The sequence below is a fragment of the Toxotes jaculatrix genome, chromosome 24 (genome assembly GCF_017976425.1).
Source record: "Toxotes jaculatrix isolate fToxJac2 chromosome 24, fToxJac2.pri, whole genome shotgun sequence".
NCBI lineage: Eukaryota > Metazoa > Chordata > Actinopteri > Toxotidae > Toxotes > Toxotes jaculatrix.
In genome coordinates, this window is record NC_054417.1 from 1,966,305 (window position 1) to 1,986,848 (window position 20,544).

Consider the following 20,544-nt stretch of genomic DNA (forward strand, 5'->3'; position numbering starts at 1 on the left):
TGTCAGTTTTCAGATTTTTTAGTAGCTTCAAGCAGTTTTAACTAGCAAAATAGATTACACAATTAGCACAATTATCCATATTTAATGTTACCCTTTCAGCTTGATATAGCCCTCATCATAATGATGTGAGGAAATGTGATGAGAAGGGAATATATGTGTATATTTGCAAAGTTATTTCAAGTGAAATTTAATTTTCAGATGTATGTTCAGATGTGCTATTCTGGTTTTTAAAATCAGTATATTTTATGGCTGCTATGATTATTTCCATTAATCTGTCTATACTTTTTTTGGATTAATCAATGTGTCCCACAGTAAAACTTGATGCTCATCAGAATTTCACAGAAAAGATGACATGTTCTTGTTGTTGGTGTTTTACATTTATCCAATGATACACAACTCAAAGATATTAGATCTGCAGTGAAGAAAAACTAGAAGTGGGAAATGTTTGGTGTGCAACAATGTGCAAAGAGTTACCACTTCATTAGGTACACAAGTGAGTTGACTTAGCTTAAATTGTGTCAGAGGTGTTAATTCATCTCTGTAGTGAAGTGGATGGATTTTAGATGAAGACATTTTCTGGTATGTTCTGTTCCCTCATGCATGTAAATGGGGGTTGTAGAGAGTGTGTGCTGCTGGGAAACCCAGGGCTCACACCCCCAGCTTGGCAAGCATCCACTCAGCTGAAGTCTCCTGAAGCAAGATCAGTGAATTCCTGCTGGGATCAATAAAGTATCACATTATTGAATGTGTCAGCTTCCCATCTGTTTCGCAGGGGAAGATATTGAGAACCGTTTTTGTAGCATTGAAAGGTAATGTTGTAAAATCTTCTCCGGTTTCTTGGTTTGAACAGTGGAACATGTTTAATGATGCCTGTGCCAGGGTGTGCCCCTGTGTTACATTCTCTTTCAGTAGAGAACTTTCTTCTCCTTGTATACTTCTGCTCCTTCTTTGCTGCCCACACACAGCAAATCAATAGTTGTGAATGGATGGTGTGAAGCTGAAGCTTTCTTTCAGACTACAAGGCCAGACTCTTCAGGGTGGTTTAAGCAAGCCTGGATCCTCATCTGACTCGTGCTGAGGATTTTCTGCCAGACCTTTAGATCCTCCGGAGGGTATCTCTGCGCTAAGTTTTAGTTTGCAGCCCGAATGCAAATTTCCCCACTATTATTCAAGGGGATGTTTCTTTAATTTGCATAAGGAAGTGCTCTGGATTATTGTTGCACAGACTATGGTTGAACAGCACTGAACTTTGCTGAACTTGTTAAATTAACAGCTTTGCACTTGAGCTCAGTGTGGGCAATAGGGCAAACAGCACTTATCCTGGAATTAGTCTGCTAGAAGCACTTTCATGGACTTAGTTTTTTGTTTTTTTTTCTGAGCAAGTGTTTCTTTAAAAAATGTATCTATAGCTTTGTTCATAGGCAGCGCCCCAATCTTAGGTATTCAGAAAAAAATAGCTAAATAATGGTGTGGAGAACGTTGGAGGTACAGGCTTATCACTGCATGCCACTGATGATAATGCACCTGGTGACAAGGCCAGATAAGATGCAGTTTACCTGACTTGGTCTGAGCTCCCAGGATCGACCAGCACCAATAGCTGGGCGACCCAGTAAACTCATGCATATCATTTTTCTTTATGTCACAGCTGCACAAACATCCCCCCCCCCCCACACACTTTTGGGGGGCAGACTGAGTGAGTTATGCTCGCTGCTGACCACAGTTAAAGAGCAAAATGCTGCTTTAAGCAAAGATGGTTGCTCTCAGGAGAGCAGCACTGGTGATGTTGGGTCTGTAGCTACAGATGTGTCCTGTCCCTGTTTAGGAGAGAGGAAAGAAAGAAACTGAGACCTGGGAGGAAATTTGAATCATGGCCAACGTGGATTTTGAATATCTAACCTAAAATCCAGTCTTTGATTTACACGGAGCAGAGAGTGGAAATGAGCCGAGGAGCACTCTGCAAAGATTGCCACTTCGGGGTAATGTTTGATGACTGCCGCTGTCGGATGTGAGCCATGTGTGGGCGTTTTGTATGAGCCCACTCAGCACAGCTGTGGTGATGTCAGTACGGCATGAGGCCTCTCCGGTTCCTCTCTTTCACGCTCTCTCTTTCTCTCTCTCTCTCTCTCTCTCTCTCTCTCTCTCTCTCTCTCTCTCTTTCTCTCTCTACTCTCTTTTTATGCCTCTATAATAGCTACTGTACATGGCTGAATGGTCATTTAATGTTTTTGTTCCAGATGACGAAATGAATTGCGTTCTAATTTATTAAATTAAATTGCGGCCTCAAGCCCCCCTTTCATGTGTAACACACAACTGTTGTAGAAGCAGGCCCATCCGTGAATTGATTCTCCGTGCAGCTCCCTTGAATTGACAGCCAAGATTACAAATGAGCTTGATGCACAAAATGTGGCAGTTTCACCCAACCCCACCTCATTGCCTAATGGTGGTAATGAGTTTTATTGACACACATTAGATCAGTGCCAAGATGGCCGTACCCTCACTGCATCATTTGTATCCATGTGGTCGTAGCCTCGGACTTTACTCCCCCGAACCGTCACCAGGCAAACGCAGATCAGAAAAGGTTGCAGGGTTGGGATGGGGGTGTCAGAAGCTCCAACGTGTGCTCAGGCAGCACCACACACCTCTGAGACCCTCTTTTTAATGGGAAACACAGCTGCTTCAGCACGTCAGCCCAGCAGGGCTGAGGTCAGTGGGGCTGTCAGAGCATCAGCAGGATTCCTGTGAACTCTGAAGGGAAGGGTGTTGTGTTTTACGGTTCTCTTGGCCCAGAGCGTGCACATGCTCCCTGCGTTTGTTTGTATGGGTTAATCATTACAGCAGATGTGAAAGTGAATCAGCTGCAGCTCCAACATGCGCAGGCGTTTAAACTGGATAGCTTCTGCTGTTGGTTTGACACAGACATTGTGAGGCAAGTTTATTTGCTAATTCAGTTAAACCAACACTTGTTAAGGGGGCACCGCTTTGCTTTTGCAAAGTGGGTGTTTTTGTGTGTGCGTTTCCAGTTTTTATGTGTGTGTGTCTGTTTTCAGTAGCATTGGTTCTACCTCTGAGGATTGTAGACTTGGGAGATGTAGAGACAGCTGTAACACGGTGGGGTGTGTGTGTGTGTGTGTGTGTGTGTGCCTGGATCTCTCTGTGGGCCAGGAGAAAAAAAAATGTGCACATTTCTCAGCTTTCAGTGTTTGTTCCCACCACTTTGTTATTGATTTAATCCCATTGCTTGGCGCTTTGGCACAATGAGAAATAATTATTGGATACATCTGTGAGACTAAGGAAATACAACTCATGAGTTTCTACATGGACTTGACCCGTGTATTCATGTGAATACTGCTAGACTGAATACTTGTAGAAGGCCTATGGGAAGGTTTGGGGTTGTACACAGCAAACCAGTATGCAATGTACGATGCAGCTTTTGTTTATTACTTTATTTCTGTCCCGGGTGTTTTCAGAAAATGCAAAAAATAGTCACATAATGTGTCAAGCCAAAAACATGTTGTTGTTGTTTCCTGAGACCTGTTAATGTCTCAGTTTGGTGGTGTCAGTTTAAAAAAAAAGTCTTAATTTCTGAGAGTTGTAGATATAGATGTTTCCCTAAACTACAGAGCTCATTTTCAACTAGACTGGGGTTGACATGTCATTGCTAGACTACTCTGTTCATCTTTAATACAAAATCTCGAGAATTGTGGTTGGACACCAGACAGGACAGCATCCGTTATAGCTTCCATATGTCAGCCTCAGTGCAGTTATATAAAAATAACCTTACAATATCTGCCACTTCCTTTGCCCAGAAATAAATTTTGTAGGGTAGGTCTCCCTTGCTCAGGTCTCTATAATAAAGCTTTTATTTTAGGTTTTACAGCTGTGCTGCACACCACTGCTCTATAATTCCAACTGGCGTGAGCACGAGAGGCTACGATGCGTAGCTAGCCACCCACAGTAAATCCACAGTATTCTCAGAAACAGTGCTGTGTCTGCCCATTGCACGAGGCTGCTGTGTGTGTGTGTGTGTGGTCGTGTGCATGTGATTATATGTACATGTGTTTCTGCTAACTATTCCTGTGTTTGAATCAGAGAAATCACATAAGCACAGAGATTTGTGCGTGTGTGTTGTTGCAGGTGTGTGTGCCTAACATTTGTGTACGTGTGTTGCAGGGGTCCCTTTAGCGTGGTGAGGCGCTGCATCAACAGGGACACGGGCCAGCAGTTTGCTGTAAAGATCGTCGATGTGGCCAGCTTCACCTCCAGCCCGGGTCTCAGCACAGAAGGTGAGGAACACAGCAGGTCTGGTTTGAACAGATGGGTGGAGTTAACAGAATCAGGACAGGAGAGGATAGTTGTCAATCACAGAGAATTACACCTTTAAACAGATTTACTTACGTCTTTCAACTTTTAACTAACTTGTGAAGTGTTTTCGGTGCTGCAGTGCAAACCCCACCCTCACGGTTCTCCTTGTGGGTTAGAACAAATGTTGGGAATAACATGAGAATACAGTTTGGCTCGGATATCAAACGCCACCGCTCACACAGAGTGTGTAATGGCATTCTCACAAATAAATAAATGAGCCATAATGTCACACATGCTGCACCGAGATGAATAATATGTTACAAAGGCATGTGTGTGTCTGTGTGCATGCGTGTGTATTGGCCGGTTTGTGATAGTGAGTATGTGTGAGATATTAATGCATGCCATGTCTCACCATGTGGTTTTGTGTTTTGTCATGCTAACGTCTGTGCACACGTGTGTGTGTGTGTGCGTCTAAGAGAAAAAGCGAGCGAGATGGAAACAAAGATCATAGGTGTTTGTGTGTGTGTGTGTGTGTGTGTGTGTGTGTGTTGATGGTAATGCTGGCATTCACTGTGTACCATCTGTGAGGTCCCAGTCAGAGATTAATGTGGCAGCCAATAACAGCAAGACCAGGAAATAACCCAAACGAGGAGAAACTAAAAAAAGGGGACATTTTCACCACTGTTTCCAAAACTAAAGTTTGTGCTCTAAAGAATTTTGGTTATGTTGTTAATCATGAGTCTAAATTTAACAAGTTTTAAATGTAATAACTGCCTGTGCTGAAGGGTTTGTATTATTTTGGAAATGTTTGAAATAGTGCTGTTAATGTCCTGAGTCACTACTTGCATGCTTCACCCTGTGGTCACTGGTCAGTTGGAGCAAGCATGGTAGCATTTAGCTTGTGTGTGTGTGATATGTGATGACAGCAGTGTGCAGAGGGATATATAGAAGTACCTGTGTTTGCTGTGGAACTCTTACTTTCATGCATTTTTTTGCAGGGAGCCTTTAAAGTCTGTTGGTGACACTACTCTTTAAATATTATACACAAGTAGGAATAATAATTGTAAAACATATTACAGTTTTACAATTATCAGTTGTTGTAGCCTGTGTGCTGCATTTGTTGTGCACTGAAATGAACAAAATATCTGTGTTTTAGGGTGATCATTACCTTTGATTAATGCTTAAGTAGAAATAATAGGTTACCATATTTAAATGATCCTCAATTCTTGTAAGCTGCATTCTCAATTCTACTCAATATCACATGCACATTCATGCAAATGAAACCTTGAACTGCGATATTGAAAGTTTCAGCTAAGGTTAGAAAAAAGTACCTTTTCTGACATTTTAAAAAGTTACAAGAGAAGAAATAAGAAAGCGGCCACTCAAAGTGACAAGGTGGAGAGCTGGAGTGCAGCCAGGTTTGGAGAGTGGTTTCTTGAGACCACGTACTTCAGCTTATTAAGAAAGAATCTGCATCAGCAGAAATGTGAGTGAGTAAAGGGAGGCAGAACTGCAGGCTGGGCCGAGCTACAGGCTGAATAACAAACATCCTTAGTTATGTATGAAGATATTTGTGTGTGAGCATGTCAGGGAGTTAGACGAAGAATGAGAAGAGAGAGGGAAGATGAGCTGAGAGCAGAATGAGTGAGCGTCTGGATTTGTTGAATTTAATGAGGATGAATGTAGAGATTGAACTAGTGAGCACTCTCAGCTAACATTAAAGCTTTATGGGTAATGAATTTCAGCAAAAAGAAAATGCAATAGTGTAATTAGGAAAGTTATTAGTTTGATGTATAGTGTAAATTTAGGGAATGAGCATATTGGAAACATAATTCATCTGTTTTTAAAGTAAGCTGGTCTTGATATCATGAGATTCAAATGACCGTTTCCCCCAGCTGTCAAAGAACAAACTCCAGAGTGATAGAATTTAACATTGCTTCACAAAGTGTCACGTAGCCCAGATCGCCCATGCAAGAATTGATTTGGAATTGCCCCAGTGAATGGCACTGGTTTCATTCAAACTGTTCCAGGCCTCTGTGGCTGCCTCCCTCTGTCTGAGTGGATTCCTTGTTGCTGTGCGGACACAGGGCGGCATTGTAAAGTTCAAGAGTAGATACTCGATGAGACGGGCCGAGGACGAGTGTAAAGAGGAGAGGGATAATGAAAGCAGAGGAACGGGAGAATAGGGTCTCTGTAGTGGGGACACAGCGCCATTTCTCAGTGTTGCATAATGATACTGGTCTGTCACGACACAATGAGCGCACACACAGATCAGTAGACTTGCAGACGGGGAGTGGACTGTGTAAATGAGGTTTTTATTGAGTGAGGAGCTCGACAACAGCACATTATGTCTGTCAGCCTGCTTTGACGGTCTGCTCCTCTGTCTTACCACTTGTCTCCCCAGTTGTTGGTCATTCTGTGTATTTCCTTTCCTTCAAAAGGAGGACAGCTCCCCCCCCCCGCCCTGGCAGCATTTTCCCTCCAGTATTGTTTTCTGTAATGAGGCAGTCAAAGGAGAGAAATGCCACAGGGTCGTGTTATAATTGTATTTGCAGTGCAGTGCGGATGTATTGATAATGAGAGGGGATGATGTTGATGAGTGTAGGCCGGATGTGCATTTAAATGTGCAATTAAAATGCTGTTGTAGTTGTGTTACATCTGGTGTTATTTGTCTTTCTGTGAGATACCAGCTTGTTAACTCCCCTCTCTGTCTGCCCAACATGTGAAAACTCTCAAGCCATGAAGAGAGGCATCCCTCAGTCTGTAAACGAAATGCTCTGTAACTCCCTCTGGTGGTGTAGTTGAGTAAATTGTGAATGTGCTTCCTCAGACACCCAGCACCTGTTTGTTTTTTATATTCAGTTTAGCCCCAAGTTTGGGATTTAGGTAACTGTAGCGTAGGCGAATCTTGGCCAAAAATTCAGGAAGCTGGGTTATTACAATTAACAGTATACTGACAGTTAAGTTCCCAACACTACACAAGGAGAAAATATTAGGGAAAATATTACAGGTCTGATAAAAACGGACTAAGATGTGCACTCACAGCCTTCAGATGAACGGTTATTGCTTTGGAGTGAACAGTGACTGTTGCATGTAAATGATATCTCACCTTACCCCCCTTCTCTAATTTCTGTCTGCCAGATCTGAAACGAGAGGCCAGTATCTGCCACATGCTAAAACACCCTCACATCGTGGAGCTGCTGGAGACCTACAGCTCGGATGGCATGCTCTACATGGTCTTTGAATTGTAAGTCTATGTGGCACACTTTGTCGGTCATAATTCTTCATGTAATCCGACATCAGGCGTGCATTTCAGACAGTATATATGTATGGTTCTAAGTAAGGCAGAGGACAGGAAGCACTTTTTTTTTTAAACCACCAGCACAGCTGTTGATCAGCCCAGTGTTTCTCCTCGGCCCATGTATAGATGCTGACTTGAAAGTAGACAAATTCAGCTGCCACAGACTAAATTTACCAGCATGTTGCAGATGGCTGCTGCTGGTAAATTTCACACCCTATAACCAGCACTACCAGTGTCCTCATTTCTGTGGTTACAGAGCTATTTTCTTCAGAAGCACAAAATATGTGTGATAAGTAAGGTGTTAAAATTCAGACAGAAGATGCTGTCATAGGCCTGGTAATATCAAGTAATATCATTTATTAATTGTATATTGGCCTAAGTTTTATTGGAGAGGAGTAAATGAACTGATTATTCTCCAGTATTCAGCCTAAGGTGTGAGGTCTGAGGTTGGTTTCATTGTTTAATGTAAATTCAGGGCCTCAAATAAAATAAATTAATTTGCTTAAATGTGCAGAAGTGACACGCCTTTATATAACAGCAGAACTACACTGACGGTGTTAGATTTTGTTAGATTGCAGCCCTGCCTACCGGCTCAGTACAGATGAGACGAACACTCTGTAATCTAAAGCATCAGTGTTCAATATAAAATCCACAGGAGACATTGGACACTCGGGGAACAGCTCTCTACTTCCTCCCCGGCGTTTGTTGTAAATATAATTTTCTGGATCCACTTGCCCAGTTAATTTGTTTCTCTGTGTGGATTTTATGCTGTAAATCTGTATCCCGTGGCTTCCTCAGAGCTTCTTGGGTATTGTACTGGCTGAAAAGTGCTGTGTGTTCATTCCAGCGACAGCAGGTCATAAAATTGCTCCCTGTCAGATGCAGTTTTATGCACTCTGTTTTAAACACTATGTGGAAAGTTTCTAGTTTAATCTGTTCTTGAATAAACTGTTTTCTAATTTTCACTTGTCTCCACCCTGACCTCTTCTTCTTCTTCTGTCTCTCAGTATGGATGGAGCGGACCTGTGTTTTGAAATCGTTAAGAGAGCGGATGCTGGGTTTGTGTACAGCGAAGCGGTGGCCAGGTATGACACTCAGTCTGAGAACTGCGGGCATTTCAAATTTGAATGAAGTCTAAGGTAAACACCATTTTGATGATGCTCTAAACGATGTCCCCCTTGTCTGTTTCTGCTTTGTGTCCATGCAGCCACTACATGAGACAGATTTTGGAGGCACTTCGATACTGCCACGACAACAATGTGATTCATCGCGATGTAAAAGTAAGCTCTTTTCCATGTGTCCCAGACTAAGTCACTGAAACCACTGGTGTCATAGTGACAGCAGCCGACAGGAGATGTTAGAACTTTTAGCAACAAGCCTCGTAAATAGGATAATAGATATCATGTTCTGTTCTGAGAAAATGGTTATCTACATCTGAGGGGAGATGAAGGTCAAAGGAAGTAAACACTCCCACTGACATACAGTACATAACTTAGCATAGTAATTATGTGGCTTTTAGACTTAGCACTTTACAGACCTGTTAGTCTGTAAACCAGTACTTTAGCAGAGCCCATCAGGACAATTTAGAAACCATGTAGTAATTCCTGTTAAATTAACAGACTTTCTGTAGTTGACTAAACCGGTCACTCATTTGTTTGTCCTGTCTATAAGCTATCTAAGCAGACCGAGCTGCTGCGCGTGTGTCTGTCTCGAGTGTGAGGGAGGAAATGTCCCATTATCACAAGACTGTGTTTCCGTCTGTTCACCTCTGTACCTTCAAAGGGACATGATTATATTAATATTGAAAATAGATATGTTTTTTATCGAAAGCCAAAATGTGCTTGTTAAAAAATTTATTCATTTGGTACAGTCCATTATTGGCAATATACACATTTATATTTTAAGAAACATTATAACTCTCTGATGGATAATAATCATGGCATGTATTCATGGAAAAGCTGTTGTCAGGGTCATCACTATAATGCCTCCGCTGAGACATTACTCTTTAAAGTAGATTTTATACAGTGATTTCCTCTAAGCACAGGTAAGACAGTAAGAATAAGTCAGTAGTAAAAAAAAACAAACATGTTTTTATTTTTGTGAATCAAATATGTGAAGAAATGCTTTGCTCAGTTTTACAGAGAATTAGCTGATCAGTCCAGCCTATGTAAAGTTTTTATGTCTCTGTATTTGCGGCCAGTCAGACTCGTGATCACTGTCGGCCGGGTGCTGTAATCATGGGCAGTCCTGTGCGGCGGAGGGTGGAGTTGATGACGCAGATGCTGTTTCTCGGGGTGCCTGAGGGGGTGTTTAGTTGTGAATGTGGTAAACCCGCAGGCATCGAAGGCCGCCTGAACTCGGTCGTAGAGCTGTTAGACGTCGCATCGCGTAGGTAAGGAAACCGGCTGGCAAATCGGTGTCCAAGTGCTTGGAGGACGGTTTTGCGCACTGAGCCTGATAACAGGAAGTACATGACCGGGTCCAGACAGCTATTGAAGGCAGAGAACAAGAGCATCACCTCGTTGGTGTGGTCCACCAGCTGCAAGTAGTCGCACGAGACCGTTTCGCTGAGCTGGGAGAGGATGTAGACAGGGCGGAAGGCGTGGTAGGGCCCAAAACACACGGTGAACAGAAAGAGGACAAAGAAGGATTTCTTGGCAGTTCTTGCATATTTATGTGCATTGGGAAGGTCTGGCTTGTCCCGCGACACCCTCAGCAACTGGGAGGCAATCTTCACATAGGACACCACGAGCACGATGAAGACGAGCCAGAACATGACCACCAGCACCGCGTTGAAGTAGGCTTTCCCTTTGGCCTTGCGTCGCTGCTTGTACTGGAAGCATTGGCCGCTGTTCTCTTTGTCCTCCGCTGTGGCGATCATGGGCACCAGTGCCAATAGCGACAGACCCCACAGGGCCGAGCATACCACCGAGCTCCACGGCCAGCTGTGCCCACACAGCCTCAGCATCATGCCTTTCCGTGCTCTACCCTTTCCTTTCAGCCTCAAGTATCTGTCCAGGCTGATGAGGCCCAGTAACATGATGCTGATATACATGTTCATATAAAATAGATTCCCCACCAGCTTGCAGGCTACAGGTCCCAGTAACCACTTGTTTCCCTGAACATGGTAGAGGACCCTGAAGGGCAGGCATGCCAGCAGGACCAGGTCAGCCACCGCGCAGTTGATGAGCAATACTCTTACAGAATTGCGTTTCGAGTGTAAGAAAAGGAAGACCCACAGGGCAAAGAGGTTACCCACGAGCCCAAAGCAGAAGAAGAGGGAGTAGAATATTGTCAGCGGCACACGGAGGGTGGTGTCATCAATTGAACAAGTCTGATTTTGAGAGACCTCTGAGGAGGTGGAGAAAGGAGTAGAGGAAAGGGGAGGAGCGGTGGCTGACAAGAAGGATGACATTGAAACGGAGAGAGATGAAACAGAGATGGGGAGGGAGGAGTCGGACGATGCAGAGGTTGAAAGAGTGAAGGGGAAAGAAGAGGCAGTGGAGAACTTGGTCATTGTGTTTTAGGAGCGACAGCTTCAGGGTTGTCAGTCAGGTTCTGAGGAAGAAGGGGAAAAAAAACAGTTCACTGAAAAAATACAATGAAAAAGCACAACTTAGACAAATTTAAAGGAAGGGGGAAATGGGGTGCTCTTTAAAACTGCAGTGGTGTAGTTTATGAGTTACGCAGAGACAGGTGAGTAATATGTGCCTTGTAGTTTTAAAGGTCACACACGTCATGTGCTGAGATATGTGTAAAGGGGAAGCTATGGTAATTTATACAGTGTCATGAAAAAGATACAGCATCCTAGAAAAGAGGAGTTTTAGAAGCAGGGTATTGAATATTCAGGAAAGTACACAAATTTCCCCCCACATTTTCTTTGTGTCGTTCATAAATCCAGCCATGGACACATCATTTCCAGTGCCACTGTTTTACAGAGAAGCTGAGGAGCGTGAGTGTCGCTCTCTGGCTGCTGGTAACAGATGTTAGGATTAAAGCAGAAAACTTACCGTCAGTGTTCCTCCCATAGAAAGTTTAAATGTGTGTGAATGTGCAGAGAGGTGGGCGAGGGCAGTGGTCCAGTATGTATTTTCCTCCATCCAATGTCAAAAGCTGGAAGAAATCTGTTGAAAAGTGATCCGTTAAGTAAAACTTGAGTTATGAACATGAGGGATAAAACTGCAGTCCTTGTCCTTAAGGCTTCTCTGTAGCGATCTTCACCTTTCTCTTCATTCTCTGAATGAGTCATAAAGCCTGCAGACTCCTCTGTTTCTGCTCCTCCCCGTCCTCCTCGCAGTTCTCTTTTCTCAGCTTGCATTCAGGCTCTTTGCAGTATTGGTCCTTGTTGCCTCTTGTTTTATTGAGAAGCTTTGCTCTCTCTGCTCCCTCCCTCCCTCTCTCTCTCTCCCTCTCTCTCTCTCTCTCTCTCTCTCTCTCTTCCTCTCTCTCTCTTGCACACATCTGACTGCCTGGTCTTCTTCTTTCTGCCTCTTGTTTTCTCTCTCTCGCTGCATCTATGTGATCTTGCTCTGGCTCAGTCAACATTCTCCAGAACCCTCCATTTCCTGATTGTAAGAAGCATAGAACTGTGAAGACAGGAAGTGAGCCCACCGCCGCTTTTCACACATTCACCTTGTTCCTGAGCATCTTCTGTCAGACAGCCTTGTGTGGGTCCTTTCAGAAAAAAATTACCAAAATTGGCAGGAATACTACATTTAGCCAAAATGTATTTATCTGTGTGAGGCGGGGTGTTTTGAGTGTTGTTTGCATAGAATGATCTCGTCTAGAATACATGCAGTATGTGTGCTTGTTCGGGCTACAGATTCCAGACCAGATAAGCCACAGCATAGATGATGAGCGACGCGCTTACAGAACTGTGGCTCGAGCGTAAGAAAAGGAAGACCCACAGTGCAGAGGTTAGCCACGAGCCCAAAGCAGAAGAGGAGGGAGACGACTGATACAGTATGCACAGATCAGTATGCAGTATATGTACTTTCTCCCTCTGCCCCAGTATTGTTTGCATCAGCAAAAGCTTGTTTTTTAGCATGCCTGCTAGTCCTTTCGTCAGCTAAGACCGGATGGCAGTTCACTAATGCTAATATAGTGTAAAGAATAAGGTTTAATAGTAAGAATGATGAAGCAGCAGGTGTGTAATGTACGATGTGTGAGTGTGGTAGTTGCAGAACCTGTCGGCCTCTAAATTCTTTCGTGTAGCCACAGGAAACGGTCCATCTTTTCCTTTTCAACCCTTCTTTTATGCTGCTGGATGTGTGCTTTGGGTCATTTTCCTGGTGTGGATCACTGGCCTTGCTCAGGGGCACCACAGCCATGGTTGCAGAGGGACGAGGGGGGGCGCATCTCCTTCACCACCACCCATATCTATTGAGCATATCTGGACGGTCCAAAGCCGCACTCTTAACTTGCTGCGTCATGGCCGGTTTAGTGTCGAGCGTGTTGTATGGGCTGAAGCCACCAGTCGAGACACCAGGTCAGGCTGAAGCTCTTTTTCTGACTGAGAATTCTTGGCGCCACATGCTGGAAGTGTCTTTGCAGTTTTATGACTGTGAAACTTACTGATAACTTTAAGATCTGCTGAAACAGGGATTTAGAGATCTCTGGTGATGTAGCCTGTGAAATTCTGTTTTTTGAAAATAGCAAACAACAGCTGGTGCTCTGGGACAACTCTGTTGTAGTAGAAAAAGGAAACTGGAAACAATCAGCCCCTATTTCTGCAGTACGACTGACATTCACTGTTTAATAAATAAAGTTTACTTACTTACTTACTTACTTTAATTGAGGTCATGTCAACACTGAAAATGAAGCTTAGGTGTGGGGCTGCCACTAATTGTGTCCTGGTTTCAGTTTGTGTTTGTATTACTTTAGTATTTTGCTATTTTGTCCTCTTGTTCAGTAACCTTGGACATTCTATTAACATACTGTGGTTAGATTTACATTTATTTCTGAAGATATGCTGAATTATGTACGTGAAATTCAGAGGTGCCAATAATTTTGACCAGGACTGTGTCTGCTGCTTGTCTTTTCTCTCGCTTTCAGCGAAGCGGTTAGAAGAGTTTTCATACAGTTGTTCTGTATGTAGTAAACAGCATGTCATTTAATGGGACATCCACACGAGAATCAAAACCTTGCTCCGCAACACAGAAATTGTGAGGGTCTTGATCTGTGAAGAAATCATGCATCTCACTTACAGCTTATTATCCTGATAGGTGTGTTTCCTTTATGTATCAGCATCACTGTCAAATTGTGGTTAAAGCTGGGTGAGTTCTCTTTCAGTGTGAAACCGTGGTTCACTAACCAGCAGCCGATTACAGAATGTTGCACTTTTGCACAGAATGAGCAAAGCAATGCTCTGCACTTTTGCTGTAGGCTGCAGAGAAATGTGTTTCTGTGTTTAAATCATATTTGTTTCTTGGTTGAGTTTGTGCAATGCTTCTTACGCTCTCGGTGTGCTTCATATCTTGCTGGGATTGTCCCTCAATTAATCTGCTGAAATTTACGAAGTTACTGTGGGTTATTGAACTTTGAACTACTATTGAACTCTCTTTTATTCCTCTGCAGCCTCACTGTGTGCTGCTGGCCTCAAAGGAGAATTCTGCTCCAGTCAAGCTGGGAGGTTTTGGAGTTGCAATACAGCTGGGAGAGTCTGGCTTGGTGGCTGGAGGTACAGTTTTTCCCTCTACGCCTCAACAAAGCGAGAAAACACTCATGCATGCCTTCCCACTACATACATGCATACACAGCTACCGAGATACTTAGACAAATAGTCAAAGGATGGAAAAATAAGTCTTTATAATTGTTTAATCATTATGTAAGCATAGTACATGTGTACTTTTTAAATGTCCATATAATTACAGAGTGGATACTAATGTCTGTGGCTCAAACTATGTAAAAAAAAAAGAAAAAAAAAAGAAAAAACAACCGTGGTAAGTCAGAACTGTGGTAACAGGATGAGCAGTATTTTATTTTATTTTAGACAGATAACCCAAATAATTGCTCAGTCAAACAACAGAAATTAAATCCTTAATTAATTATCATTTGTGATAACCGGTGAGTTGTTTCTTAAGCAGAAAATGTCAATTTAATATATTTTGGGTTTGAGTCCCTTGGCTGCTCACACCAGGTAGCTCTCCAGGTTTGCAGCAGCACCTTCATTTTTCATCATCGTTTGTATCTGTTAGTGGATAATGTCTGTTTTCCTGCTCCCTTCAGGTCGGGTTGGTACTCCCCACTTCATGGCCCCAGAGGTGGTGAAGAGGGAACCATATGGAAAACCAGTAGATGTGTGGGGATGTGGAGTCATCCTCTTCATCCTCCTGTCTGGCTGCCTGCCTTTCTACGGCACCAAGGAGCGCTTGTTTGAGGCTATCATTAAGGGCAAATACAAGGTAAGAAAATGATTGACAGGACACCGTCACTGTCTGTTGCTGAACATGTTCATCACGGCACCAGAGTTCTGCCTTTAAGGTGAAGCTACGCACGGTGTAGCGCTCCTTTTTTTTTCTATGCTGCAGTGTGTGTCAAGTACAACATTTGCTTCCTGTTGCTTCTGCCTCTCACTCACTTGTAGTGAGTGAGAGGTTATGAACAAACTGACTGTTTCAGCTGTAGATGCTCAGATTCGGGTCTGATAAATGCTTTGTTTCAGTGGAGAGGATGAATTTCCTGCTTGGTGCACTAATCTCTGGCAGGCGCAGTCACTGCAGGCGGCGTGATGGACGACGCGGTGACATCGTCCATCACGCCGCTGCCAAACATCTGCTGTGAAATTAACAGGTTTTATTTTTTCTGAAAGTAGTAAGCTCTGCTGATGCTGCCAAAGCATTATCACAAAAAAAAATGTTAATCATGAAGCGAACGCAGCATTTTGTATTTTATGTTTAAAGCCAGCTACAGTGATGCTGTACTGTACCCATGTTGACCTGCGTCTGTGTGTGTGTGTCCGTGCTTGTGCAGATGAACCCGCGCCAGTGGGCCCACATCTCAGAGAGCGCCAAAGACCTGGTGAGACGCATGCTGATGCTGGACCCTGCTGAGAGGATCACCGTCTACGAGGCCCTCAACCACCCCTGGCTGAAGGCAAGATCGCACAAGCACAGGCCACTGCTCGGAATAAACGGAGTCCAGACTTTAGCTCTGACTTTAGATGTTACCAACTTTGGCAGAGTATTGTCCTTGATCGCCCACTTTTATGATCTTCTCTTGCGTAACATTAGAAAGCCCAAAAATTGTGGTGTGCTATAAATATTTAGTGTCTTGATGAATGCGAATGAGCGACAAGATAAAATGTCTTTAAGCTTTGACAGCTTTGACAGCTTGGCCACCTTTAAACCCCTGGCCTGTAGTGTTGCTGACTAAAGACCACTTCCTTCTGTTTGGAGCTGCACCTCTACTTTCACATCCGTTCTGTGACTGCTCTAATATGTGTGTGTGCGCATATGAGAGAGTGTGCTTACATCCCTACTGTCATGTTGAGGGTTTTCTTTGTGTGTGTGTGTGTGTGTGTATAGGAGAGGGACAGGTATGCCTACAAGATCCACCTGCCTGAAACAGTGGAACAGCTGAGGAAGTTCAACGCCAGGAGGAAGCTGAAGGTCAGCACGGTGCTGATGTTCAGCTCAGAGTTGAAATCTGCAGGTTCAGCATGATTAAAATCAAAGATTAGAGGAAGTGATGCATCCTCCACACTGTGCAGCTGCCTCTAACCATTGACCCAGATTCATTTCTGGTTCAATGTTGTCCAAGATTTTTAATAGATCTTACCTCTTTAGGCCTCATGTACAAATCCATGAGAAGTACATACATGCTCATAATGAGTGCTCACGGAGACTTGGTGCAAATAGCTGTATTATTCTGTCTCTGTATCCCAGGGTGCAGTTCTCGCTGCTGTTTCCAGCCACAAGTTTAATTCCTATTATGGCGACCCCCCAGAGGAGCTGCACGACTTCTCAGATGATCCCACCTCCTCAGGTAAATCAGACAGCAGGTTGGAGGAAGAGGGCAGTAAAGTAATAATGGTGAAGTAGTTGTTCCTCCAAATGTCAATATCCACTGACATGTCAGAGAAGAAATGAACCATCTATCTTAACCAGAGAACAGGATGAGGACATTCACTTTCTAACCTAGTTTCTATTCCTGTGTCTTAATGTGACTTCCAGCTGTCTGTGTAGATCTCCCCTTTGTTTAAACCAAGACAGATGTTGCCCAACAGCCTCAGTTCCCTGTCTCAGCTATAGACTTTCACTTCCTTTGCTAGGAAGGGTGCTGACTGTACCTGCCAGTAGTTATGAGCATATAGAAACCACTTGCATTGTATGTTAAAAGGAGCACTGAAACACATCATTACCTGATGAATCAGAGCAGCGAGCTAAGCTTTGCACATTTGCTGCTCAGTTATATGTGCAGCCTTTTGCAGCCAGGTATACAGCCATTTATGTTATTTCTGCTGAGGGCGGCAGTCTGTTGCAGTCACGCTTCCCGGTGACTGGTTTATTTTTGCAGTTAGGCACCAGACAGGCTGTTGGTCACTTGCTCACTTGTGTGTAGAGTAGTAGATGTGTGCAGCAGCTCCGCAGCTCTTTCATCAACTTTGCTGCATTTGCTGATTTTCTCTCTCTGTAGCTGCTCCATCCTCTTTGCCCCTCTGCCTCCTTTTACTCCCCACCTGCCCTTGTGCTTTTCTTTGTTCTGTACCTTCTTAGTGTTTTCTCTCGTTGTGAGATGCTGAACTCGTACATCTGTAGTTGCTGTGAGCCTCCTCTAATCTCAGCCTCTCTTTCTTTGGTGTTGTTTTTCTTCTGCTGTGCTGTCTCTAGGACTGCTAGCTGCTGAAAGTACGTATCCCCCATCCCCACCCATGAGGTCTTGATGTGTGTTATCGCCATGACATCATCATTTGTTTTTTTTTTAGTTGCTTTTTCTTAGTGTTGGATAATGTGGGTCCTCATCCTCCAAAATGGCTTCCCTTGTCTCCTCCTGTCTTCCGTCCCATGTGCCTTTTGAGAAAACCCATTTGTTTGGTTGAATATGCTTTTATTCCAAATGGCCCCTGTTAAATAGTACAGGTGAGACTCTGTTCACATGCATCTTCATTAATCCAGTAGCAAAAACATTCAGACTGTTTGCTCACAAGCAAAAACCAAAAACAAAGGTTTCTGTTGCATTAAGGTTCCAGCTGAAGCTTTCCTGTTAGACTACACTCAGCATGCCGAGTAGCATTTAAAAAGCTGTGTGTCTTAAATAGGGATGTGGATGATTAGTTGATCATTGAACAGTAAGGCCTGAGTCTGTTGTTAGGGCCTAAGTGCAGCTCCCGCTCCACGTTTGTAAGCCGCTGCTCGTTTAGTCAGGGTTTTTTTAAAACGTGTGTGTGGCGGGCTGAGAAATAATTACAGCTGGAGTGTGATAAGTCATTTGAGGTGTCAATATGTGTTTAATCCATTTCTTAGAGGAGTAGCTTTCATTTTGTATTCACAGGCTGATAGTTGAACAGGGAAATTCTTTAAACGTGGAATCTCCAGTTACAGAAGTATGATGCATGTGAACATACAGTTGCAGGTAAAAGTATGTGAACCCTTTGGGATTATGTGGAGTTTTACATGTGACACCAAAGAGCTTCAGTACTACAAAAACTAGTTAAAGTGGATTTGTTCTTATGTGTTTTAGGCTAAACTCTTGGCCTTCTGTCTTCTGTCTATTTATTTTTAAATAGATTCAGTTGAAGTGTTAGATTAGAATTTGCTTTTCCTCTGAGGTTTTCCACTCTTCCTGGGTGTACTGCTCCTAATCCATCATCCACACTGTGACTTTCTGAACTGACTTTTTCCTGATGTTGTATTGATGCCATGTACCGCTGTTTCTCTGGTTTTGCTGCATGTGTGGGCGATGCAGCAGGTACTTGGGGTTAAATAGTTCTGAGTGTTTGTGTGTTTTTGTTTGTTTGTTTTCTGTGGTGACTTGTGTGTGTTATTCTTTTGGTGTGGTTTGTGGCCTTTCTTATAATTTCCCTGTATGTGGAGTTGTGAGAGGTAGTGTGTCTGTGCATACTTGTGTCTGTCATGTTCAGTGTTTGCATTTTGTGTTGTGTTGAATGTTTGCAAGGACTGCTTGGTATACTTGTGAATGTTTCTGTGTGTTTGTGATCCAGTCTATATGTGTATGAGTGTCTAACTTGTGTGTGTGTGTCTCCAGGGGCAGTGTCACAGGTTTTGGACAGTCTAGAGGAGATTCATGCGTTGACTGACTGCAGCGAGAAAGACATGGACTTCCTGCACAGTGTCTTCCAGGACCAGCACCTCCACACCCTGCTAGATGTGAGTAAAAGACAATATCTGCACCTGTTCTTCTGTAACAGCAAAAATGTCCAGTAGGTGTCATGATGAGTCAAGACTCAGCTACATGTCTGTCTGTTATGAAATATCTGCTCATCACTCTCTTTGCTTAGTATTGTTTGGGTTGTACATTAGCGTTAGAGGTAAGATTGTCTGATTTTGCTTCTCAGGGTAGCATTTGCATCATCAGCGGGGGACAAATTATGTGTTTATTGTAGTTGTTGCTGTTTGTTGTTTCAGCTTTACGACAAAATCAACACCAGGTCGTCTCCTCAGATCAGGAATCCTCCCAGTGATGGAGTGCAGAGAGCCAAAGAGGTGAGCAAGCTGAAGGGGGGCGGTTTAAGCTGAGGACGCTCATGTTCATCATGAGATGAGACTCTGCAGTGGCATTTTTATTTGTCCGTGTGTGTGTTATTCTGCACAGTCTTGAGGTTCATACCTGTTTTTCTTGCCTCCTTTTCCTCGCCAGGTTCTGGAAACCATCTCCTGTTACCCGGAGAACATGGAGGCCAAGGAGCTCAGGAGGATCCTCACACAGCCACACTTCATGGTGGGATGTTACAGGAACACACACACAGCAACAGACACATTCTTACTTTTGTCACGGTGGCAGGTTGTTTTGTGTGTGTGTGTGCATGTAGAGCTCGCTTATTGGTGTGTGAGATTACAGCCCACTGTGTCAGAAGTAGGGTTCTTTTGACAATCCACATAACTCCCTCGGCCGCAAAGCTGCTTAGCACCTGAGCTTGGCAAGCTCTCAGGCAGGGACAGACACATGCAGAGGAGACAGAACAGATACAGAAGCTTTGGAGTGGTAGGAAGACTGTACTGAAGGACTGTGGTCTGGATATTGGATCAGTTTTGCAGTGACCATCATGTTGGTTAGGTAAGTGCAGTGGTGGCTGTGAAGTAGAGGTATGATGTTTTTGTTTGAGTCTGTTTTTTTCTGGAGCTAAAGGGTTGAAGTTAAGTGTGTGGCTGCAGTTTCCAGGTCAGTAAGTGTTATTGGGTAATCAGTGTAATAGCAGTCAGTTCAGAGAGACCAGGGCTCTGTTCCTTTGTAGTTGTTGTCTTTGGATTTATTGTCAGAGCAGCACAGCAGCTGAGTGTTGGATGGTGAGTTGTTTCCCTCTGCTGATTCAGTCTGTGACACTTACTGGAGCTGTCAGGCCTCGGGTTTGGTCCAATCCAATTAGCCCGTCCAGCTCTCTGACCTGACCCACAGGGTTTTTCATCCTGCCTCAGACGTTTAGCGGAGCTGCAAGCAGAATGAGTGTGAAGGGCGTTAGCATGTGGGAAGAAACGTGTCTGACTTATCACTTATTTCAGTTTATCCTGTGTAGTGTAAGTCTTTATTAATGAAGCTGTGAATCAAGGACATGTTTAGTTTGCATTTGTGTTGTAGGTATTAAGTGTCAACACTTGTCGATGCCTTAGAAAACAGTTGTGTTTCAGCAGTTGTTCTTCTCAGCCACACTAATGTTCACCATACGTTAAAAGCCTTTAGTGCCAGCTGTTCCAAGCCCCGGTGACTGTCATGTATCGCCCCTGTACGTGTTGCTGCTCTGATGAGCAGATGTAATCGTTTGGCAA

General features: G+C 43.6%; 3 protein-coding genes across 8 annotated transcripts in view; 1 reads left to right on the forward strand and 2 right to left on the reverse strand.

The window, feature by feature from the left end:
- Nucleotides 1–20,544, reverse strand: part of s100b (S100 calcium binding protein, beta (neural)) — a 614,446-nt gene that overhangs the window by 402,871 nt on the left and 191,031 nt on the right. The window lies entirely within an intron of this gene.
- Nucleotides 1–20,544, forward strand: part of caskb (calcium/calmodulin-dependent serine protein kinase b) — a 36,045-nt gene that overhangs the window by 4,403 nt on the left and 11,098 nt on the right. For 2 of the 4 annotated variants that reach the window (XM_041032238.1, XM_041032240.1), the window contains exons 2-14: nucleotides 4,171–4,283; nucleotides 7,444–7,549; nucleotides 8,611–8,688; nucleotides 8,811–8,883; nucleotides 14,180–14,282; nucleotides 14,831–15,006; nucleotides 15,575–15,697; nucleotides 16,129–16,212; nucleotides 16,489–16,588; nucleotides 17,434–17,451; nucleotides 18,809–18,930; nucleotides 19,189–19,266; nucleotides 19,421–19,501. In XM_041032238.1, coding sequence (XP_040888172.1) covers nucleotides 4,171–4,283; nucleotides 7,444–7,549; nucleotides 8,611–8,688; nucleotides 8,811–8,883; nucleotides 14,180–14,282; nucleotides 14,831–15,006; nucleotides 15,575–15,697; nucleotides 16,129–16,212; nucleotides 16,489–16,588; nucleotides 17,434–17,451; nucleotides 18,809–18,930; nucleotides 19,189–19,266; nucleotides 19,421–19,501 — 1,255 coding nt within the window. The remainder of the gene's footprint in view (nucleotides 1–4,170; nucleotides 4,284–7,443; nucleotides 7,550–8,610; nucleotides 8,689–8,810; nucleotides 8,884–14,179; nucleotides 14,283–14,830; nucleotides 15,007–15,574; nucleotides 15,698–16,128; nucleotides 16,213–16,488; nucleotides 16,589–17,433; nucleotides 17,452–18,808; nucleotides 18,931–19,188; nucleotides 19,267–19,420; nucleotides 19,502–20,544) is intronic. The other 2 variants (XM_041032239.1, XM_041032241.1) reach the window with 1 other exon arrangement.
- On the reverse strand, nucleotides 9,456–11,964 carry LOC121177908 (probable G-protein coupled receptor 34). Its single transcript, XM_041032339.1, has 3 exons — nucleotides 11,825–11,964; nucleotides 11,614–11,727; nucleotides 9,456–11,161 (listed from the first exon to the last, which is right to left on the reverse strand). The coding sequence occupies exon 3, from the start codon at nucleotides 11,118–11,120 to the stop codon at nucleotides 9,816–9,818; it is 1,305 nt and encodes a 434-aa protein (XP_040888273.1). The 5' UTR covers nucleotides 11,121–11,161; nucleotides 11,614–11,727; nucleotides 11,825–11,964; the 3' UTR covers nucleotides 9,456–9,815.

Coding starts and splice junctions, on each gene's coding strand:
- LOC121177908 (XM_041032339.1), bottom strand. CDS start 11,120: ATGACCAAGTTCTCCACTGCCTCTTCTTTCCCCTTCACTCTTTCAACC.